The sequence below is a fragment of the Bombus huntii genome, chromosome 1, assembly GCF_024542735.1.
Source record: "Bombus huntii isolate Logan2020A chromosome 1, iyBomHunt1.1, whole genome shotgun sequence".
NCBI lineage: Eukaryota > Metazoa > Arthropoda > Insecta > Hymenoptera > Apidae > Bombus > Bombus huntii.
In genome coordinates, this window is record NC_066238.1 from 26,848,709 (window position 1) to 26,874,158 (window position 25,450).

The 25,450-nt window shown below is 41.4% G+C and overlaps 1 protein-coding gene across 7 annotated transcripts in view; it reads right to left on the reverse strand.

Annotated features, from left to right (window-relative positions):
- Positions 1-17,881: 17,881 nt before the first annotated feature.
- LOC126866431 (aminopeptidase Ey) overlaps positions 17,882-25,450 on the reverse strand; it is a 51,824-nt gene continuing 44,255 nt past the window's right edge. For all 7 annotated transcript variants that reach the window (XM_050619999.1, XM_050620009.1, XM_050620037.1 and 4 more), the window contains one exon: positions 17,882-20,258. In XM_050619999.1, the coding sequence (XP_050475956.1) occupies positions 20,109-20,258 (150 nt within the window). In that variant the 3' untranslated portion in view covers positions 17,882-20,108. The remainder of the gene's footprint in view (positions 20,259-25,450) is intronic.

Below are 25,450 nucleotides of genomic sequence, written 5' to 3' on the forward strand. Positions count from 1 at the left end.
AAGTGATGGGGGTTATGGCCCCCAGACTTCGGCACGTCTACACAAGATGCCTGAGAGAGGGAGTTTACCCCCGGGCATGGCGGACGGCGAGGCTGGTCTGGCTCCGTAAAGAGGGCCGACCGACTTCGCCGTCGGCGTACCGGCCGATATGCCTGCTAGACGAGGCCGGCAAACTGTTCGAGAGAGTGGTCGCCACCTGCTTGATGCGACACATGGCGGAACAGGTGCCAGTACGGCTTCCAGAAGGAACGCTCGACGATTGACGCGGTCAGACGCGTGCGGGCACTCTCAGAGGACATGGTTTCCCGGAACGGCGTGGCGCTGGCTGTCTCTTTGGACATCGTCAACGCGTTCAACTCCATGGGACAGGATAGTGGCGGCCCTGGAGCACTTCGAGGTTCCCAGGTATCTCGTTCGGCTTCCCACGCGGAAGACTTGCTTATGTAAATCTATGGGGGCTGGCAAAGCCCGCATAGTTCCCGCAGCCAGGGAGGATCGTCGGGACAAGCGACCCGCTTACATGAGTCCTCTATGTACACTACAAGGAAGGTCGCCGGGAGTGTAAGGAGTTTAAGTACGGTTACACTCTCTCTATGTGGCCTTGGGTAGTAGCGCACCCACGATCCTGATGCCAAGGATGGGACCGTCGGGATAAGTTCCCGGGTACATTGTACCTTGAGGACCCCGCTTACGTGAGTCCCATCTGGAACTGACGAGCACGGTTAGCAGGTAGCCGGCCAGCAGTGACGTGGCCGTACATCCACACAATAGTCCCACCAATGATTTAGGATGGTACCACGGGGGTCGAGTGTAAGCCCGGAGGGAGTAGCGACCCCTCTGCTCGGCCAATTATGGGTTTGGACTCGTGGTGATAGTGATTGATGGCCAAGATGCCGGCAAGAGGGCCAATTTAAGGGATAATGGCATGCGCCGCATGGCCTTCGGCGGGTGAGCAGCGTCCCGCCTGCTCCGGAACCGCCCTGGAGAGACGGAAGGACTTAGAATGTGCTCCGTTCGACCTGAGACGAGCGACAGCCCCTGCAGGCTTAGCTAATCGAGGTAACAAGGCACTGGGTGCCTTGCGCGATGGTTAGGCGTAATCCCAACCCCTATGGCCCTAGGGGTACTGTGTGGCAATAAATAGACGCCGAGGAAAGCACCCGTAACCAAAGACTGACAATACTTACTTACCTCGTTCGGCTTCTCGCAGGAAAGTTAGTTCTGAAGTTAGTTCATAAGAGGTTCCTGGAGCACTCCTGTCATACGCGTAGGGTGGTCATCGTGGAGTTTTAGTCGGTAGGAGTCCGACACTACTCTGATGTTACGCGATTATTAGAACGATGGAGTGTCCATGAGGATTTCTCCACGTACAAAAAAAAAACAACGAAATTGCAACAAAAGTAGATGAATTTATTGCTCTGCTATATACTATAAGCTATATAAGAAATTTAGATGTCTCATATTTGTGGAATAAAATTTAGAAACCTGTATTTTTTTCAAAAACAATAAGCAGAAATGACTCTGCTGGAATTACTGAAAATTCTCAACGCGAGAATTGATTGTAATTTAGTAAATTAAAAAAAAACAAATTTTGAAGCCCCTCTTTTCCATGGAGTCGAGACATCGCTGGAGAATGGATAAGGCAATTGCCGGGTCTGCGTGGGTAGCTAGTAGCGCTGTGTCGTCAGCAAATGTTGCTATTGTTATCTCGTTTGATATAGGTAAGTCGGCAGTGTAGATGGAGTACAGTAGGGGTCCGAGGACACTACCTTGGGATATGCCGGATTCTATTGGGAATGTTGCGGAAGTGGCGTCTAGGTATTTAACCATGAATTGTCTATTGGTTAGGTAAGATTTTAGGATGGAGTAGTAGGGGTGGGGTAGGATCTTTTTAAGTTTGTATAGTAGCCCTTCATGCCATACTTTATCGAATGCCTGTTGGATGTCTAGGAAAACCGCTGAGCAATATTTTTTCTTTTCGAGTGTTTGGCTGATCGTATGAGTTAAGCGGTGGATTTGCTCTACTGTAGAATGATGTTTTCGGAAGCCGAATTGGTGATCTGGGAGTGTTTTCAAGTTCTCTAGGATTGGAAGGAGTCGGTTCGTGAGCATCTTCTCGAATAGTTTGGACAGGGTAGGTAAAAGACTGATTGGGCGATAGGAGCAGGTTTCGTATATCGGTTTACCGGGTTTAGGGATGAGGGTAATCAATGAGATTTTCCAGGCCTTAGGATAATGTTCCAGGCGAAGGATAGCATTAAAAATCGATGTGATGAGTGCTATCCCTTTTGTGGGAAGTTCCTTGATTGCTCTATTGCCTATTAGGTCGTGTCCTGCTGCTTTCTTGGGGTTTAGGCGACTGATTGTTTCTATAGTCTCAGCAGAGAAGGGTTCGATAGGAGGGGACATTTGGAAGGGGGTGTGCAGGTATTCAGTAACGTCCGCGGCGGCTTGGGGGGAATGGGGTTTGAATATTTTTGACAAGTGTTTTGCAAACAGGTCGGCTTTTTCTATAGGGCTTCGCGCCCATCCACCTTGCGGACGGCGGATAGGTGGGATTATTTGTGGGGGGCGTGTGAATTTCCTCGAGGCCTTCCATAGTGAGTAGTTGGCGTCGGCTGTGGGGGATAAGCTGGCGAGGTATTTATGGAAACAGTCGTTTTTATACTTTCTTAAGGTTCTGGATAGCTTTCTAGTTGCGCTGTTAAGTTTGCGTTTGTCCTCCGGTGATCTATGAGTCTGCCATACTCTTCTTAGTCTACGTTTTTCTGCTATTTTTTTTAGTATGTATTGGGGATATTCTTGTTTGCTGCTAGATGGCTTTGTCGGTGTGGAGAGGCGGATGGCGTTTATTATGCTCGTGTTTAAGTATTCCGTGGCTGCTTCGATTTCTTCCTTAGTTTTTAGTGGAGTTAAGGCTGAAGTTGAGTGTGTAAAGACTTCTCTAAAGAGCTGCCAGTTGGTGTGTTGGTTGTGAATGCAGCCGTTAGGTGTATTCTCGATGATTGTTGAACAGACTGTTGCTATCACGGGAGAATGATCAGAGGAGAGATCAGCCGAGGAGTTGATCTGGACGTGTCTTGATGGGATACTTTTAGTTATGAAGAAGTCGAGAAGGTCGGGTATTTTGTTGGTGTCAGTGGGCCAATATGTGGATTCGTATGTGGTGAGGTAGTTGAGGTTGTTGTTTATTATGCTGTTTAAGAGGTTTTTGCCTCTTGCTGTAACCAGTCTGCTGCCCCGTTGGATGTGCTTGGCGTTATAGTCTCCTCCAGCTATGAATCTATTGCCCAGGATGTCCAGGAAGTTATCAAAGTCTTCTTTGGCGATGGAGTGTCTCGGAGGGCAGTATACTGCTGAAGTGGTGATTGTGCCATGACAGTCTTCTATTGCTACGTTGGTGGCTTGGAGGTAGTCTTTCTGGTATGATGGAAGTTCGTAGTGCTTAATACTTGCTTTGATTATTATTCCGATGCCACCGTGGGCATTTCCGCTGGAGTGTTGGGTATGGTAGAATTTGTAACCATTTATTTTCAGGTAGTTTTTGTCGGTGAAGTGGGTTTCCGATACGAGCATTACGTCGATTTGCTGGTGTTTTAAGAAGAGTTCTAGTTCAAGTTTGTGTTGCGCTAGACCGTTGGCGTTCAAGAGTGCTATGCGCCTTGGTTTTATTTTGAGTCGGTGCGTACTAATTTTTCCACGATGAGTGTTAGTAGCGATAGCAAGTGATTTATTTGCTCCGATTGTTTCTCTATTAGCTTTTCAAGCTTTGAGGAGTTGTCTGTGTTTGGTGGGTTGGGGACACTGTTTTGGGGAAGATTCCTTTGGCTGTTCGGGTTATTTTGGATGCCTTGTACTGCTTGGGCATAGGAGGTTGAGGTGGAGATGAATTTGGTAGGACTGGGTGTTTGGTTGGTTGAGGGGGTTGGGGTAGTCGTGAATTTCGGCGGGCTGGGTGTTTGGTTGGATACCTCTTTTGCTCTGAGCTTAGGGTACCTGTTCGTGTATAGTGTTTTATATGCTGGGCAGCCTTTGTAGTTGGCAGGGTGGTCCCCTTGGCAGTGGATGCATTTCGCTGGGGTTTCCGGTGATTTGGCGCACTGGTCAGTGGAGTGAGAGCCTGCGCATTTAACGCAGCGGAAAGTATGGTTGCAGTATTTCTGCGTATGACCGTACCTTTGGCACCTTTTGCACTGCACTATTTCTTTTTTCACGAGCGGTGGTTCGATCTTTTTACTATCGCGTTCATTAGGCGACTGATGTTGTAGATTTCCTTATTGTTCGGTTTTTGTTTAATGTCTAGGAAGAATAAGGATAACGGGTCTTTCGAGACTCTATGCCTTATATTACTTACGTTGATGACTTCGTGGCCGAGTTTTGAGAGTTCGTATTTTAGTTCGTCTATGTCTGCTGAGTGGTGTATGTTTCGTAGGACCACCCGGAAAGGCCTTTCCTGTTTGAGTTGGTAGGTGTGGAAGTTGGCGTTGCTTATCTTAAGGTTATATTCCTCCTTGCTGATATCTCTCTCTAGGGACTTGATCATTGTCTGTATGTCAATGACGTCGTCCACAAATATTTGTGGGGGAGGGGGGATTCTCTGTGAGTGTTGGTTTGGTGGCGGTTCTACGATTTCCATGGCGTCGTTCGAGGATTCCAATACGGCGAACCTGTTGTGTGTGTTTATTTGCGTTGCTGTTTCTATTTTCCTTTTCTTTGTAGTGTTAGCGTCGTTAGTGTGGAGAGTTCTGCTACACTTCTGCCACGGGGGGGGGGGGGGGGTAGCACGGGGTAGCTGCGAGTCTGCTCCGGAGAGCCTGGTCGCGGTTGCTGGGCCATCATCGAGCTAGTTAATTCGGAATGAACAACTAGTCGTGAGGCTGTGAGGCTAGTATTCGGATTGGGGTTAGGTGCGTGGGATTTTCTTCTCCCTAAAGGGTAGGAAACACTTGGCTGTGTTCACTTTCGACGGTTGGGCGACACGTGTTGTTTTCGGACTACGCTGGGCACTAGAGACACGTCTGCACGCTTCGGCACTCTACAGCAAACTGTCGAAAACAGATGAATGTAAATGCTTCAGTCGGTTAAGGTCTGTCGAAGGGTCGGTTAAGGGTCGTCGAAGAGTCGGTTTACAGTCGGGTATAGAAGAAAGTGCTGAGACGCGTGCAAGTGTGTATCGATGAATATATAAGGAATCGTCCATGAAATAAATATATCATTGTTTTAATATTAATCCTCAGTATAAATTTAGTGTTCCTATAACATTATTTCGGCCTCAAAGATCCACAATTCTCAACATAGGTAAGTATCTAAATAAATAATCATGGTGTGTAAATGTACATGTTTTAAATGTTCTCACTGTTTTATACATCAATAAAATAATTTTATGTTTACCTAAATTATTAGGATGATTTGGCTATGCTTTTTTCCTTTTTTTTTTATCGTGGGAAATCCTTTCGAACACCTTGCCGCCCTCTGGAAGGCAACGGGGTAGTGTCGGACTCAAACCGACTAAAACCCCACGGTGGCTATCCTGACGTTTGGCAGGAGTGTCCCGGGGCACCCCTTCGTCTACTCCCCGGATATTCTGGGGAGCCCTTCCTGTCGATTTGGCCGCCAGGAGAGACTACGCTTCCTAACGCCACGGACAACGGGCCGTCGTGCAAATCCGAGGAGGTCCAGAAACTCCTTCGGCGTGACAACCCCTATGGTGTCCTAGGGCGGCTGCGGTGCCGCAGCTCTTCAGCGGCTACCGACCGAAGCCCCGCGGTGTGGGACTCTGGACGGATGACGTCGTCGCACCCTGATTCTCTCCGCCAACTCCTTCGCAAGCATGACTTGCTCGCAGAAGGAGCGGAAGGCGAGTTACTCCCGCTGCCCCCTCAGCATAGCGTGCACGATCGCCGAGGGGGCCAAACTCTCACAGATGGCGAGCTGCAGTACACGGCGCTGATCTGCCCATGCTGGACAGAATTCCAACGTTTGTTGCGCCGTGTCCTGCTCTTCCTGACACTGGTGACAAGTGTCAGTCATCTCTCGCCGAATCCTTAGCAGGTAATCCCCGAACGCTCAATGTCCGGTGAGCACCTGCGTCATCCTGAAGAGCAGCAGGAGCCTGCCACGGTCCCTCCAAGCCTCCCAATTAGGGAAAAAAGCTCTCACACCACGGTGAGCCCGCACCGCATCCTCGGCGAGGAGATCGGAGCGCCACCGCTCCCAGGTCTCCATCCTCGCCTTTTCACGAGCGTCCGAGGCCACCTGCCCGGCAACAGGGGGAGTAAGCCCACTCGAGCCCAGGACTTTTATGTGTTGGAGCGCCAAGGCCTGAAGCTAGAACGGAGGGGAAGCCGCCAGGACAGATGCCGACACATAGGACATAGTTCGATATTCTCTAACAATCCTGATGACGGTCGTCCTGTGCAGCCTCCTCAATAGGAGTAGACTGCGACGGTTCGCCAACAGATCTTCCGCCCACACCGGGGCCCCGTAAAGAACACGGGATCGAACCACCCCCTCGTACAGCCGATGAACTTCGACTCCGGCCCCACCGATATTGGGCAGTTGGCCGCATAAGGCGTTGACTGCAGCCGTTACTTTAGGGACCAGGAGCTCGAAATGCGGCCGGAACGTCCACAGACTGTCGATGGTGGGGCCCAAATGTCTCATTTGGAGCCCCACCCGGACATCTTCTCCGCCAATGTCCATGCAAAGGTCGGGCGGAGGCGCTCCTCTCCGCCGAGGGTCATAAAACTAAATGGCTTCAGACTTGGCGAGGGACACGCTCAAGCCCAGCCTCCGAATAGACTGAATGACGCACACCAGGGTGACCTCGGCAAGGCGTAGCGTCTCGTACGACCAACGCCCCCCAGCCAGAACCAATGCGTCGTCAGCATAACACACCATGCCTGTGCCCGGGGGCAGGGGACAGCGAAGGACCGCGTCATAAGAAATGATCCAAAGGATAGGGCCCAAAGCGGAATCCTGTGGAACACCTTGCTCGACGGACCATCGCTCTTCGCCGTAACTGCCGGTGTACTCGACCCATCTGCCATCCAGATAGGCCCAGATAATCCAGACAGGATAGGAAGGCACTTTGAAGTGTTCTAGGGCTTCCACTATCTCCTTCCATGGTATGGCGTTGAACGCGTTGGTGATGTCCAAGGACACACCCAACGCCACACCAGTCCGAGAATGGCCAGCCATGGCCCTCACGCGATTCACTGCGTCCACGGTCAAACCGGGCCCGGAAAGTCTTGATGTCCTGCGACATTTTTAACTTATTACTAATTTGAAAAATATAAACGATTTAGGAAAACGAACTTCGCATTTTTTACTAATGTAGCGGCACTCGATAGCAAACTTTCCAACGGTTTCTGCCCCGTGGCTTGCTACACAAAGACCCTATCCTTCGGGTAAAATGATCGCCATATGTCAAAACATCCGCATAGCATATTTTTAATTAACCTAAGGACTCGCTATAAATCTTAGGATTTCTGTAGCTAAGGTCCTTCAAACGAACAAATAGTCTTTGTCTTAACAGCCCTTAAACCTATCATCCACTACGGAGAGATATGGGAAATCTATCTTTCTCACGTACGATGCTTCCCGCTACTTTCTCTCGAAGACGGCTAGCATCGACTGGACTACGATCAAACTCTTATGAGCCACATGGATCACCCGTCTGCGATAATCACATAGCGACACTTGTGCTAATCAGCACGTGCAACTTGTGCTGATACTATCACGCCTCGAGTTCGTACTGGCACAGAATTATCTCACGGCGACTTCCTTACGGATAAAATGTATATCGCATACGGTATCGTCCATGTAGAAATCCTTGAGGATGGGGAGATTGGAACGTACGTTGATGAGCTGTAGTTCTCACGAGACAGAAGACGGTACCACATAGATTTCTGATACAACAGTCGTCTGGGTAATTATTTCGACGGGCGCGACTTATTTTCAACATTGAGTTACTAAACATAATTAAAACTAACTTAACGAATGTCTTTAATAGCGTGCGGATGTCCTCACTGTTATATTATCCAAAAATTGCGAGTGGTGGTTCTCTCAGCAACTCAAATTCGCGAACACTAAATCTATAACTTCTATTTGTCTCTACTTGCTCGTCGCTAAAAGGAAATGGAGTTACGAACTGCATAGAATCTTTAACTCTTAACAAGAACTTATATTATAATCCTTGCATTCAATAATAAATAATCCAAGATTCATATGACTATTGATTATTACAAATCCTATATATTACGAGAATGGCAACGCAATGGAAATAGCAACGCACAAAAGGTTGCACAATGAAAGAATAAAAGCTGGTGATACTGGCTGATGATAATGGCTATTGATATAAATTAGCGATAGAAAAACCAAGGGGGTCTAGCGAACATCCCGCAGACCATCGAAACAACCATCAACAACGTAGAGAGTGTCCAGTGTCAGAAAGCAGTAACAGCATTGCCATCTGTGACCTGGGCCCCGACGACACCCCCGGCGATGACCCCTCCATAGGAGCCGACCCATAGTATATAAAACTTCCTAAAATCAGCTCTCAACATTCTCTGTTCTAACACCCTGAACCGTCACTCTGTTGGATTCTTACAATAAATTTTGCTACTATATCTAAAGTTCATTTCTTTACCTTATTTGTGAAACGTTCGCGACGTGAAACTGCGACGCGAAGAGATCACCGGTGATTTGTCAATTTCGTGATTCCTTGTGTCTTCTACACTTGCGTTCGCATCCGGATCAGGGGTGTCAAATACGAAGAAGCGCTAAATACAATGGATTTTAATAATCATATCGGTAAAACAGCAAAATGCCAGTAGACCGACATCACACTACTGATACTATTGATTAAGACGATCTATGCTGATGACCGATACTATAAACGACTGTGCTGATATTGTAATGCCAATTCACATCAGAGACCAGGCCACACACCACGGACAGGATGGCACCCAGATGTCTGCATATCCTTGGTACGCACCCTCAATAGTCTTAAGTACCCACCAGGGGTCTTAGCATTTTCATAGTTAAAGTCCTTCGGACCAAGCGAGTATTTCCTGTCTTAGATTTCCCTTTACGTTTATTGTCTACCACGTGTTAGCTTAGAAAGTTAGTTTTTTTCACATCTGGTATGTTCCGTTAGCAACTTTCTCGCGAGGGCGGCTAAAACCCTTCCTGGTCCACCAACCGTCTTATTATCCAATCGGAGACGGTGTCTACTGCCCTCACTTCCTTAACCAAAATTGTCATCAACAAATCCGATAGTCCCGTGTCCTTAGAGACACCCATCCCTAGCTTTCCTCAGACACAGTATCGTCAGTAAAACTTCACTTATTCTACATCCTTAGAATAGTCAACATATCTGTATCGGGCTCTACCCTTATAAATCGCGTACTTAACGTATTGTTGTAACTAAGTCTTACATAACGTGGTTGGAATGAATTGTGATTTATGTTAATTCAGTGTGTGTTACATTGTGATTGCTGAAATCATAATAAAGTTTAATTAAAATAAAGTTAATAGTTGTGTTACGACTCAGCTATTTTTATTTTCATCAACCAACCCTAAAAATTACGTGACAATATCATGGACAGCGATAATTCCATTTTCCGACAAATCAGTCTCAAGCGTTGCGTCTGACGTTCTTATGTCCGATCATCAAAACTGAAGACAATTTCTCAATAACCCAATATTTTTATTGTTTTATTGATTATTATTTAAGGCTTGAAGAAACGATATATTTCCGAAACGCATTTGGTAAAGAGAAAGTCCACTTTTCCATCTGATAAATATGAAATATGAAGAAATCTTTAGTTACGGAGAATTTAAAGATTATACAAAATAGGTTTACGCTCCTTTAAATACATGCTTGTCTATTCGCTTCCTCAATACTACAGAATCATTATTAATGTATTTTCGATCACTCGCGGGGAGACGCAATCGCGAGGAGAGACGTCAACGGGAGTCGTAAATTCCCGTTACGATTATAGCAATCGACACCACGAATTGATCGATCCCCTGATTTCGGTTAAGATAATAAGGGTGATTCAGTTAGTATAACACTGTGATTCACAGAATTATAAATTATATATTTCCAATACTTAAATTACACTGTGAAACACTAGTGCCTCCGCGAGTGCGACAAGAGTGAAAGAAGGGACGAGCAACAGAACCAATCGAGGATGGAAAACACTCAAAAGATACCAACAATAAGAATACTAAACAAAGGAGAAACATACGCTATTACAGGGCAGTAGACCAACAGAGCCCAAATAAAACAACAAGTGAAGTACAGGACTGCTCAAATACAAAAGAAATAGAGATGGAAATAATACCAAAAGACGACGTAAAGAGCAATACCAACAAGGATCTACCACAACATAACGAAAGCTGGAAGACTGCAACACCCAGCAAAAAAAGAAAAATAAACACAAACACAAATGATAGGAGGACCACAGAAACAGAAAGACAACAATGGCTACAAGAAATTCCTACGCAAAACTCCTTCAGCTCACTGACAGAAGAGATGGACACAGACCCAACAAAAAAACCAAGAACACACACTCCCAAGCCTCCACCAATCTACATAGACGCTAAAATAATAGACCCCCTCATTGATCTGCTAAACAGCACGGCAGGAAAAGAAAACTACACTATCAAACAGCTCAAACTGGATCAGGTAAAAGTACAAACTAATACCCTAGAAACCTACAGGAAAGTAACAAAAGCGCTAAAGGAAAAAAACGCTGGGTATCACACTTACCAACACAAATCCGACAAAAACTACAAAGCAGTAATCAGAGGTCTACACCCTAAAACAAATACAAACAAAATATGCGAGGAATTGGCCAAGATCGGACACCAGGTAAGAACGATCAACAATATAACCAGATTTGATACTAAACAACTACTACCGCTATTTTTAATAGAGCTTGAACCTAAAAGTAACAACAAAGAAATATTTGAAATTAAAAAAATCTTAAATACAATAATCACAGTCGAGCCACCCAGACATAAAAAAGACATACCACAATGTATGCGGTGTTAACAATAAGGACACACAAAAAACTACTGCAACAGAAACCCGGCGTGTGTCAAATGCGCAGGAAAGCACCTAATGTGTTTGCATTTATCGAGGTTTGCTTTAATTTGTTTTGCTTGAAGCCACTTTTCTATTTTTGCGATATGTTCTTGTAGTAATGTAACTGTCAGTATTTTGCTATTGTTAGTTGTTGGTATGATGGCCGTGTATAATGTGTATAAAATTGATCCTAGGACGCTTCCTTGCGGAACTACTGCCATGATTTCTTTAGCTTCCGAGTGTGTGTTTTTGATTTTTACTATGAAACTTCTGCTGCTTAGGTATGATTTGATTAATTGGTATATCTGCCCCGGGAGCTGTTTCCTGATTGATTGAAGTAGGCTAGTGTGGTTTATTTTATCGAATGCTGTTTCGATGTCCATAAAGAGTGCCGTGCAGTATTGTTTTGTTTCCAGCGCCTGTAGGATTTCATTTACGAGTCTATGCGTTTGTTCTATTGTGGAGTGTTTGTTTCTGAATCTGAATTGGTGATCCGGTATTAGTTGATTCTTCTCTATTATGGGTTTTATTCGGCTGTAAATTACTTTCTCTAGTATCTTAGAGAACACCGGAAGTAATGAGATTGGTCGGTAGGATTTGGTTTCGTGTGGGTCCTTGCCTGGTTTGGGTATCATTATGATTTGTGTCAGTTTCCAAGCTTTTGGAAAGTATTGTATTCTTAGTATTGCGTTAACTATTATTGTGATTTATCTTATCGCTTTTGGCGGAAGGTTTTTCAAGATTTTGCCGTTAATTAGGTCGATTCCTGGTGCTTTATTATTTTTTGTTTTCTCAATTATGTTTCTGATTTCTTGTGCTGTTGCTTTGGGTATGGTGTAGTGATTGTCAGTTGGTGTAGTGGTTAGCGCATCCTCGTCCTTATGACTATTGTGGTTGCTGTTGTTGATGTTATGTGGGGTAAATGTGTTCCATAGGTGGTTGGAAAATTCTTCAGCTTGTTCTTCGTTGCTTCTTGCCCATGTGTTATCTGCTCTTATGATTGCTGGTACCATTCTTATTGTCTTCTTTATTTTTCTGTGGCTTTCCATAGGGAGTAGTTGTAGTTCTCGTGTGCAGATAATGCCTCGATGAACTTTGTGAACTCGTTGTTGTTGTGCTCTTTTATTTTGTTTTTTATTTCTTTTGCGAATTTGTTTAGGTGTTTTTTGTTTTCTTTTGTTGTGTGTTTTTGCCATTTTGCTTTCGCTTTTCTTTTTTCTCTAATTTTTTCCAGGATATCTAGTGGAACTGTTTTTGTTTGTCTGTTGGTTGTTTCAGGTATAGTGGTTGCCCTTGCTGCTTCTTGGATAGTTTGTGTGAATGTTGTTACTGCTTGATCGATGTTCAGGTGTTTTCAGTGGGATGTTGCAGCTGATTTTGCTCTCTATTATTTCTTTGAATATTTGCCATTTGGTGGTTTTATTGCATAGCGTCTCGGTGCTGCTGTAAAGTATTGGTTTGTTTCTGTATGTAATTATTATGGGCGTATGGTAGGAGGTAAGCTCGAGGCTGGGTGCTATATTTAGTTTATTTGCGATTAGTCCCTTTGTAACTGCAAAATCTAGCAGGTCAGGTATTTTGCTCAAGTCTGTCGGCCAGTATGTCGGTTTTCCTGTGGATAATATATTGAGGTTATTATTTCTAATGTATTTTTCCACAGTTCTACCTCGAGGTGTGGTGATTCTTGATCCCCATAGTGTGTGCTTTGAGTTATAGTCTCCAGCTGCAATATACTTATCACCTAAGTGTCGAAAGTACTCTTCCCACATTTGCGATATAATTTTGTGTCGCGGCGGTACGTATACTGCTGACAACTGCAGTTGGTTGCTGCTAGTCTGTACAGTAACGGTGGTTGCTTGTATATGTTCCTTACTAACCTGGCTGTGTAGGTGATGTTTAATGTCGTTTTTTATTACTACTGCCGTCCCTCCGTGTGCTTTCCCTGAGGGATACTTGGTGTCGTATATGGTGTAGTGCGGTATTTTTATATAGCTTTTTATTGTGAGGTGTGTTTCTGAAACGAGTAGTATATCGATGTTATTGCTATACAGGAATGTTTTAGTTTCTAGGGCCCTTTGTTGTAGGCCGTTAGAGTTCCAGGCTGCTATTTTAAGCGTGTCTATTTTTATTTTTTGCTCATCATGTTAGTAAGTAATTGTAGCATGACTGTTATTTGTTGTGTTTTCTGTCTGAGGAGTTCGTTTTGCTCGCTTATCATTTTTGTAGTATCGTGGACGAAAGGCCTAAGAAATATCGGGCGAACTATGAACAATGTCGCGAGAGCCGAGGCGTCGTCGGGCCCATCAATGTGTCATCGGTCTTTTCAAGTGCATAGTTTCGTGGAAAAGACCTACGTGACCCTGGCCACGAGCGCCTGCAGAACACGTGTGCGGTGTGCCTAGGAAAAAGACAACAGAATGCGGCAACGACCAGAGAGCGTTAGTCGAAAAGCAGCGTGCGAGTCGAAAAGCAGCGTGCGAGTCGAAAAGCAGCGTGCGAGTCGAAAAGCAGAGGTTGCGAGTGGCGTTGCCGAGAGAGTGTGGATTGCGCTGTTTTCTGTGCGTTTGGCGTGAATAGTTCAGGTTGAACAACAATCGTCTTTTTCTGTCTGATTAACATCTCTATTGTCCACTCTTTTTAAACACATTATATCACGATATTACATTTTTGTAAGTATTTCGGTGCTTCTTATGGAATATTTTATTAATTCTTTGATTTCTGTAGTGTCGTTGCTGTGGTTGTTCTGTTCTTGATTGTCTAAGGGTGACGACCGGTTGACTACTTGCGCGTAGCTTCGGCTTCTAACGGTGTTGGTGTTACTGTAGTTATTGTTAATGAACAATGAGCATGTAATGACATGCTGTGTATTTGGTGTTGACATAGATTCTGTGCTGTGCTGTTGCGTGTGGAAATTGTTGTGTGTCCTGTTTCGAATCGGCGGGAAAAGTTTGCTTTGTAGTTGTTTTCTGACTACGCAGCCTTTCTAGCTGTCAGGCAACATGTTCCCACAAATAAATCAAATCTTCAGACCAAAAGGGCAAAACCCCATCCCACCTCTCAAATTGTCTCCAGAAAAAGCCTCCCTCATCCAAGAAGCAGGTATAACGATACACAACACCAACAAAGACGCCGAGGATTACTTCATAATAACTAAAACAACAGAAAAACTAGACATTATCGACACCCAATTTTCCAAAACACACACACAAAACGAACACATGGGCCGAGAACAACTAAACAGAATTATCATCGCCGAAACAAACAAACTCAAAAATGAAATGGAACAAGACATAACACTAAACAAAACAGTCTGCATATTCTCAAACGAAAACACCGCAGATAACCCCAAACAACCAGAACCAGAAATAAACTACTTCACAAATTACAATCAACTAAACAAAATCTTCTCCAAACTAAACAACAAAAAATCCTCCGGCTTCGACGGCATCCCAAACATTTTACTCAAGCGTCTACCGAACAAAATAAAATGGTACTACACAACTCTTCAACAATGCACTAAACAACTTATATTTCCCCAGAAAATGGGAAAAAGCCAAATTGATAGCTATTACAAAAAAAATAAAGACGGCTCATCACCCGCAAACCTACGACCTAAAAGTCTCCTCCCCAACATAAGCAAAGTATTTGAAATAATCATAAACAACCCCCTAACATCCTTCTATACAAAAAATGACATAATCCCAGAAAATCAATTTGGCTTCCGGCACAAGCACTCTACAATTCACGCAATAAACAAACTGACGTCGGACATCTGCTGGGCACTAAACGCAAAACAACGAGTAACCGCCTGCTTAATAGACCTCGAAAAAGCTTTCGACACAGTCTGGATCCCATGTCTTATATACAAATTGATCAAGGAAAACTTTCCGAAATACCTAATTAATATAATGTGAGACATGATCACAAGCAGAACATTCGTAATGATCGAAGGTTCACACACATCAAGCAAAGAATTTTCTATAAAAAACGGTCTGCAGCAAGGTACAGTAAATTCCCCGTTACTTTTCAGTATTTATAATAGTGACTTACTAAATCTCTTTAATCTCAATACATCCGCCCATAAACGCTCCATAGCCTTCGCAGATGACCTAGTCATCTACGTAACAGGCCGCAAAACCAAAACAATAAAAACGGAACTCCAAGAACTTTTTGAGAAAATAAACGACTATTACCACTCATGGAAACTAAAAATCAACATAAGCAAATGCGAAACCATACTGTTTAGACCCAAGTCAAGTGAAATCGGCCCAATAGAAAGAGAATACTGCAAAAAATTTCAACTAAGAGAAAAAACAGACAAAGGGGCTCTCATACCACAACAAAGATTGTGTAAAATACCTAGGAGTTAACATAGACTATAAATTAAACTACAAGCAGCACACCGAAATTCAACTTACTAAGGCCAATAAAGCATTCTGGAAAATAAAAAAGCTATTCCACTCCAAACATCTCGACAGCAAAGTAAAAATTCTATGCTATCAAGCGCTAATCAGACCGATCATAACCTACGGCTGCCCAATCTGGTACAACATATCAGCCTCCCAAATGGAAAAAATTCGCATATTCGAAAGAAAATGCATCAGGGCTTGCTTGAGTACTTACAGATCCCCGAACACAGCGGATTCAAAAAATATATAAAAAACAAAATAATATACGACCTAGCCAACGTTCACCGCATAGACTGTCACATCCTAAAGCTAATAAGAAACCACTTCGCGCAAGCGGCAAAGATAAAAGAAAATAGTTTAATCTTCAGTTGCTTATTTCCAAATGACGCATATTACAAAAACACTCTGACAACAGGCTACATCCCGCCAGAAGCTTTCCTATACCTTGACGAAAAAAACTACCTCCAAGACCAAAATAATATCCCAATAATCACATAAAAAGAAAATTAGGGATCATGTTACGACCGTTCGCGGAGAGACGCGATCGCGAGATAGCACGTCAACGAGAGTTGTAAATTCTCGCTACGATCATGTTAATCGACGCCGCGAAATAGTCGTTCCCCTGTTTCGTTTAGGATAACAGAGGTGGTTTAATGAATGTAACACTGTATTAACAGGTTAACATAGAACAATATATTTTACAATAATCTGATGAAGATGTTACAGAAATTTGACTCGACTTTGATCTCTAGATAAATTCGTTTGCTATTGGTCTGATATGTTCGGTGTGTCGCGTTTGACTCGTCAGAAGGAACTGCCCGCCCTTCGATTATTTTCGTCTTTTCTGGAAGGCGACCCCCACTACGTTCGGATCACGCCACATTCTTTTACGCGAGGTAAAATAACGGCCACGAGTCGACGTTTCTGGAGGTCGTCCTGCTTAATGAACCGTGCGCTTGCCACTACAATGTTTGTTTGCCGGGCAGCCGCGACGATCCGTCTGCGACGTTGTAGGACCGCGAGCGACGGTTAGAAAATACAGCCCGTGGTAAGCCTCGTGGCGTAACAGATCAAAACTATACTTTACGAAGAAAATCTAAATGGACAGACCGCAGACACTAGGTGGAGATACAACATGGCCCTCCCTCCGAAAGACACTAAAGACAAACATAAAAAAAATACAAAAAAATATTGGTGGATACTGAATCCATAATAAAATAAGAGAGAAAACCATTAAACCGACAGAACTCAATTCTGCCCCCGTATAACACAGGTGTAAACATTGTAAATATTGTACATTTTGTAAATAAATCTATTTAACATCCCCCCTCCCGCTCCCTCTCATCCCGCCCCTCCCCAAAGTTACACAGCACCCAAAAAGTAGACTACCGAAGCGTCCTGTTTTACGACCAAGTTTTCAGTACAGAAAAAACAATTAAAAACAAAATCACATAAAAGCTCCGCTCCCTAGCGGCTGAAATCCAATGAATATATTAAAACACAAAAATGTAAATCGCCGATACATAACAGTATGGCTACGTCGTACCATCGCGTATCGATACTTTCGAGTTTTTAAAAGTAATTTAAGGGGACGACGGCTATTTATTACCAAGGACAATCGAACGACATGCAATTTGTTGGAACTAGTATACTCTTTTCCTTTCCTAAAGCTCTACGCGCTTTATTATTTTATTGTTTGTGAACCGTTAGTCGGATATTCCAACGTCGCACATGGTTATGTAAGGTTTATGTAGGGGTTGGACATTCTTCTTCTTTGAAACATATACACACCAATTACTTCTTCTTTCCACCTGCTCCATCTCAAGAAAATGCGAAATTAGGAAATTCGAGTATCTACCCTTAGCAACTTGTCTAATTTTAAACATCGTTTCTATCGTTATCTGTAGTAAAAATAAAATAAGATTTAAAGAAACACGAAGTTGTACAAATCATTCAAAAAACCAACACACTGCACAAGGATACTTATCTGGATCCTTCACATTAAGACATAACTGGAAATAAAAAAGCCGACACTGGGGCCAAAAAAGCAATAACTAATTAAACGAACGAAACTAAAGAACCAATCCCGTACCAAGATATGGACCACTACCAAAGAAATTAAAAACGACGACATTGTATAAAATTGTCTATATTATATCTACGATACATAACACACTCAAGAACAAAAACCGATATAATTTTATTATATTGAAACCAAAATACAGTGTTATTGTACAATATTTAAGAAGCAATCTTTCAGTGTGTAATATTCACATAGCGGTCTTATTTTACAAACAAAAAAAATTACAAAAAAGAGCCATCGATTCATGATTTTGTCACGTAAAATAACAAAATAAAAAAGGAATTTGAGGTAAAAAAATAAAAAAAGAAAACTTTATTTTTTTCTAACATCAATACACTTTACAATCTACTTCCGAACTCTAGGCGTGACTTTCTAAGACTGACTCTTATGATTTTACTTTCGATCGGATCCGATTACTTTCTTTTGTCATCCCTCAACATCCCCACCGTCCATGCATTTGCTAGGCGTCCGCGATCGTTGCCACGTGCTCTTTCTTCTAGAACCTTCGGTGGAAGGACCGTTGGGATGTTGATGGTTCATTAAGCACTTCAGCGATATACATTGTCGCCGAGTGCCGCCACATCTTTATCTCTATCGTCAGTCCGTCGGATTTGAAGTATGCCGGTCGTGACAATTTCATGTCGGATCTTCTAAAACTTACATGGCCGATGGAATGTACACGGCATTTTATAGACTCAGGAAAAGGAAGTTCTTTTAAGTATTGTGCATAATAAAAAACAAACGTTGAAACAGAAAGTGTGTAATAAATATTTTGTGCATAATTTGTCTCTATAATTTTGTGTTACATACCACAACTTTGGCGATAATTATTGTAACAAACAATTTCAGTTGTGATTTCAAAATTTCAAAATTTCGAGTGACTCGTGCTTGCAACAAATAACTCATTGATATTATCAAATTAAGTATAAATGAATAATTATTTTCCTGGAAATTGTTGCGTTAAAGTCAATCATACAGAAATTATAATTGTTAAGAAACAGTAATGTTTTGAAGCTACCACGATTGAAATTTCATTCCATATAACTTTTGCTTTAATATTATTGTCCTGTAATAATACCATCACAATGTTATCATTCATAATTACTGCAAGCAATAATTTTTCGATTCTTCACTAAAACATTTAATTCTTCTTGCTTACCTTTATTAATTTTTTTAATTCGAAAAGAAATGTTACAGTCTACTTATAATAACATGTAAGGGTCATAACAGCTATGATTTTAAATGAATAATAACAAGAAGCATATTTACGATACAAAATTAATTGCAAGAATCTTCGTTAAACCTTCGTGAAGAAATTTAAGTTGCGCTAAGATTGTATTTTAACACTGTATAACCAGAATTATGATGGCTAATGAGAACAAAAAATTATGATTTAATACGTTACTGTAGGCTTCCGATACTAATATTTTATATGCAGTTAGGTTTAACAAACATACAGTTCACGAAAGTATTTAGCATAGAATATTAAATATTTATCATAGAAGGAGTCTATTGTGTGTGTAATACAAAATAATTTAACATTTTATTAACAATGCAATAAGACACTGCACAATCATAATTATATTGATAAAATGCAGAAGGTACCTGAAATCATGTGTATACAGAAGTTACAAAATATTTATAATATCATACATATCGCAAAAATCATAAAAGTATTTGAACAATTAATTACTTGTTAGTTATAATGAATGAAATTAGTAAAATCGCCATGAACATTAATTATATGTTTAAGGCCATTATTGCTTTATGCTAATTTTTTATTAAATGTTTGTTTGGGATAAAAGTATTGCAATCTCTATATACATTTTCAGATTGGTTTCACATCTTACCAATATCATTACAATAATCCTATCTTAGTGTAATATAAAGAAATTTCGAAAAGTATCGTATAAAATACACAGTACATTTATAAAAATTTTTTATGTTAAGTGTTTAAATATTTCCGTGATGCTAATATCGTCGAATACTGTAGATATGTATGTATGCATAAATGATGTTACTTTTAAATCACATATAGAGGTTCAGATTAATTTAATGAAACAAACTATTACTAAAGATACATTGAAGTCTTATAAAGAAAAATAATTCAACTTATCCGTTAAATAATTTGAAGAGAATATTTAAATTATTAATATACACGAATTTGCGTAAAATACTATAACATCGACAGAATTCAACCTCTTCTATCCAAATACCTAAATGTTTCATTATACATACATACATTAATATTTAACACGTATTTACAAAATCATGAAAAAACACTTAATATTTGTTTCATAAATTTCAGATATAGGTCGTTTTTCGTGGTCTACGTTTAACCATAGCGACAAAGCGATTATTTTCGTATGAGTAAAATGCTTTCGAATAATCGAACAATGTTTTGAAATATTTGCACGCGTGAGGATGGAGTCCTCGCTTCGACAATTTTAATTGCTCCATTGGATAACGCGCAGATATTACAATTATTTATGTAACACTAATCCGCTTCGTTTTATTGTTATGCGGTATTCCTTTTTAACCAATCTTGAATCGTATTGTGATTGGCTTCCACCCATCGTATGTTCGCTTCAGCTTGTTCTATCGATTGTTGTATTGACCTCGTTGCACTTCCAAACTCCCCCTTGTGTTCATTAGTAAATTCCAGCAGCTAAATATCAAAAAATATATTTATTAGAATATGCTTATTTTTAAGAAATTAAATTGATGAACATACGAATACTTCATTATTAAATCTTTCTGCAATAGACAATGCAATGTAACATTCCAACAAACTAACGAGACAAAACTATTGTGAAGGAAAATGTGAAGTTTGAACGCCTTGAAGGGCCGCTTGGCCTTCGTCACTCTCAGCTGTGGAAACAGAAAGCGTCAACACTTAGGGTGCCATAAATTCGGTCCTTCCCCGTGCGGCGTCGTGCGCTGGTGGGTCGCAAAAACATTTTGTGACTGCGATGCCTAGTATATTCTTTCTACAATCGTCGACGTGCACGAACGTCGAAATAAAGCTACGCGGGTTCGCGTACTAATATTTGTTAGTTTTATGAGATTTTCTATTAGTATATATAGAACACAATATTCAGCTGAACATGATAATATTTTTATGAGCTTGAAGTACTTAATTTTTATTTTAAAAAAGCCATTAAATATCAAATAAACTATTAAATAAGGCAAAAAAGAAACATTTACGACAAAATGAAATAGCAAAATAAAAGTAGGGAAGATCAGAGTAAATAATGCAATTCTTAGTTTTCGGTTTTTATAGCTGTTATTCACGAATTATCTTCTTTTAGTTTAATGGTAATTCAAGGGGAAATTTTCGAATTAAGCGTTTATTTATAATTGTAAATATTACAAAACGAATTCATTAATTAAAATAAATATTATCGTAATGTATCAAACCCTTTGTATTAAATCAAGGCTGAAGGAGAACTTAATCCTAATAAATATTTGTTAGCGGTAAAGCATTTTCGTGACGATAGCCCACTGCTATTTAGCGTTATCGTAATTAATGATTGGGCTCAGGATTCAATAACGATTATGGAAGGGTGTTTGAGTGAATGTCTGGAATGACGATAGCCAATGACACGAAATCGCGGAGTTATGAGGTGTTGATGACGTTTAGAGTTTTAAAAGATTTATGAAATAGTATGCCAGCAAAATGGCAAGCGAATTGACATTGCATTCCTAAGAAATAGAGACTTTGTGCAAAGGATTTCGAGTCGGGAATACAGTGATGCCTTTTGATAAGCGGACTGTGAGGAAGTGTTCGAAGGAACAAAAGTATGAGGATCATCGTGAATAATTTAAGACACTCACTTTTGCAATCATGAGACTACTTTAGAGAACGGGATTTTAACAGTTAAAACGGTCTCTTTCAATATTCGTCGCAGTATTTTTAATTTTCTATGTCTATTGTAGCTTCGATGGCCGAGTGCGTCATAAACGCGGCATTTCCCGCTGAGGACTTCGAGCGCATCGAGCGCACGAAAGGCAGAAAATGCCTTGCGAGCAAGAATGCTGATTGGCAATTTTTTGCATTCGGTGAAAACCAATCAACGTGCGTTTTTCGGGATCTCTGTTTCGAGTCTTGTTGGATGCTCGGACGAGTTCAACATCATAAATATCAAAGAATCAGTCTCGTGTAATCGTTCAAAACGATTAGTTCTGTCTCGTCAGTGTCTTTTAATTGTTAACGTTTTTCCCAACAGATGTCGAGTAAGAATAGATTATTCTCTCAAGTTTCAAAGAAGAGAGTCTCACACAATCTCCCTTATATGATAATATCTTCCCCTCCGGATATGGAACAAAGAATCGTTTCAATCTCTCAGCATTTGGAAAGGACAGTTCTATCTGTATTTGCTGACTCATCATCATCTCCAAATGTTTATGGACTCGACTTCAAGCGTTCGTGGAGACAAAATCATTCCAGCAATCGTAACGATCACTTGGTAGTCTTCCCAGCTGCCTTTCCTCACTCGTCAATGCCTCCAATCATTCATAGAGTTCCATCAGTCGAAATGATCAGTTGACAGTCCAGTGCGAGATTTTCAACCGCAAACAATATCTCCAAGCACTCGTGGAATGAAGTAATCGGAGAACAATCAATGAATGGCTGCGTGCGGGTCTTTCGATTGCAAGCGGCATCGACACGCATTCACGGACGAGTATATCATTAACCATTCGTAACGTTCAGCTGTACATCGCGTCACAACAGGCACTTCATATCACATAATTACCCGCTTTCATGAATCTCGTCTCAGCAGTCGGGGACAATTCAAAACCTGCTCATCGTTCGAAGAATAACCTTTGGCGTCGTTGGTCGCTGTAACTACCATGCAACCAATACTCTTCCTCGTGAATCAGTTACCCAAGATTAATTCGGCGGGTAACAAGTTACAGTGCAATGACATCGATTATCGGACGCGTGAGCACATAACTCGCGCACGTAACTCGCACACGAAACATATTGATGCCAAAGCGTGACCAATGTGGCATGCAATAGCACAAATATTAATAAGTATTAAATATTAATGAAAGGCAATACATGTTATCATTTGTCTGATGGATAATTCCACTTTTTGGGTAATTATTTAGAGGTTTGACCACATTTTTAAATATGTCATTAGGAGCACGATTCTGAACAACTTTATCTGACAGAGGTATGAAATGATTATATGGCTCTCCTTAAAACATAGATTAACCCGAGAAGCGGGGACAGGAGTATATAAGGTCAGCCTCTTTTGGACTGACGGAGTCAGAGTGAGAGTTAGAGTTAGTCAGTTAGTTAGTGAGTCGTTGGACGATTGAGTTATCGGGAAGTTACCCGAATCGAGTAGCACGTTGATACGAGTCCTCCCATGGACCGTGGATTCGTCCGGTGACCTGCCATGTCACTTCGAGCTCAAACCCATCGTCATAAAGTCAGATTGGAACATTAAGATTATTTCTTATTTTTATTACTTAAGGGCGGCTATAGTAAAAGTCTGGACTAGTGTATTGGGGTTTGTCCCAACATTCCGGACGGGAAATCCCGCTGTCTTTCCTTCTCCGATATATATATATATATATATATGTCGGAGATGAAAGAACACCGGAGCCTTTGGAATTTTGGATAATCCCGCAACATTGTAACCTAGAGTCTACTATAGCTGCAATTGAACAATTGTAGTTATTCAATCCGATTGTAATTGTTCGAGAGTTGTGATAATGAGCTTGGGCTCGAGGCGACAGTCAGTCGCTGAACGTAGCCGCGGTCACGGGATGAACGCTTTGTCTAACAAAGGCATGGAATAATTCTATAGCTCTCCTTAAAAAGGAAATAGTTGTAACACTCGACAGTAAACATTCCAACGGTCTCTGTCCTGTAGCTCGCCACACGCAGACCCTATTCCTCGAGTAAGATGATTGCCAAATGTCGACGCGTCTCCGCAGTACATGTTCAGCTAGCTCGAGGGCCCGTTATAAATCTTAAGATTTAGTCAACTAAAGTCCTTCAAACAGACAAACAGTCTTTGTCCCAACTACGAGAAAATAGGGGAGACCTATTTTTCAACGAGCGGCGTCTCCCACTAGCAACTTTCCCTCGAGGGCGGCTAGCATCTTTTTCTAACCACCGGTATGGAGATTGACCAATTAGCAGCAACGCCAATTTCCCTTACTTTCTGAACGAAGGCTTTTCTCGACGAATCCGATGATCTCGTGTCCTTAGACACACCCCAATATAGTTTTCCTCTGTGGCATCGTCGGGACGGGAAAGTCAATCCCGCTCGCGATCTCATCGATGAAAAAGAGTAACCCCTTACGACCAGTGAATATTACGCGTCCGACTTAGATTTTGTGAGTACGTTCATCTATCATCCCGTCGACCGCGGATTCGTTATTGAACCTAGGATCATTGTCATTAGTTTCTCGAGTATCTAATTACCACGGTTACTTGTCCGGTTCTATAATAATCGTATTTGCACTAGTCAATGTCTTCTCTATTGCATAACGACAACGTGTAACCCAAACGAAGATTCGTTTCACGCCCCTAACCCTAATTCTAATGTAAACCCGACATATATATATACATAACTGTATCTATTACACCTGCACTGTTAGGCCCTAGTTTCCAAGATATATGTAGAAGGCTGCTGGTACTACCACAGTGTATTCTTCTTACGATTGTGCGTCCGTAACAGCGTACATGTAATTTAGTATTGGTTAGTAACAGCGAGAATTGGATTGAATGTTATCAATGCATCGGGTAAGGGCCTGGGAAAACTTTTTTAACCCGGCCACTGCGAGGTGACCGGCAACGTTTACATACAATAGTAACAATTATTCTGTTTCATAAAATAATATCAATTATTCACTCAAACAAACACTCTACGATAGAGCAAATGTACAGGCTCGTCAACGAAATTTTACTAGCAATAGAAAAGAAACAATACTGTACAGCCCTCTTCATCGACATTGAGAAAGCATTTGATAAAATGAACCATGAAAGCCACTTACAAACAATCAAAGAACATTTCCCGGAACAAATCTACCACTTACTCAAATCATACCTCAGCAATAGAACCTTTGTATTAAAAATAAGGGACACATATTCTGAAGTTAAAGACAACAATGCAGGGGTACCGCAAGGAAGTGTCGTAGGGCTAATATTATACGCACTATACACAGCCGACATATCAACAACTACCAATAGCAAGATACTGACATTGGTGGACGATGTGACTATACTAGTCAGACACATTAATCCAGAAACAGCAGTCACATGACTACAAGAGCATATCGTAAAAATAGAAAAATGGCTGCAAGATAAACAAATAAAAGCAAACCCTAGTAAATGCAAACATATTACATTTAAACTATAAAAATGGAAACCGCTAAATATTCAATTGAATGGCAGGCATGTAACACAAACAAAGCAAGTTAAATATCTAGGACTCCACTTAGACTCATAACTTACGTGGAAGCAACATATTAAATCAGTTATAGACAAAATACGGATAAAAAGAAGACACATGTACCGGTTGACCAGCCGAAATTCTAAACTCAACATAGAAAATGAATTAAAAATTTACAAAACGATAATAAAACCAATTTGGACGTACGGAATACTACTATGGGGGACAGCAGCAATGAGCCATATAAATTAACTAGAGTCGCTACAATCGAAGATACTGAGAACAATAGTCAACACCCCATGATTTGTCAGAAACGAGGATATACGCAAAGACTTCAAAATACCAAAGGTCAAAAAAGAAATTGGCAGGTACGCAGAAAAATATATTGAAAGATCGGCAACACATTCAAACCTGCTGGGTGCTGAAATGACCAAAACCTATATAA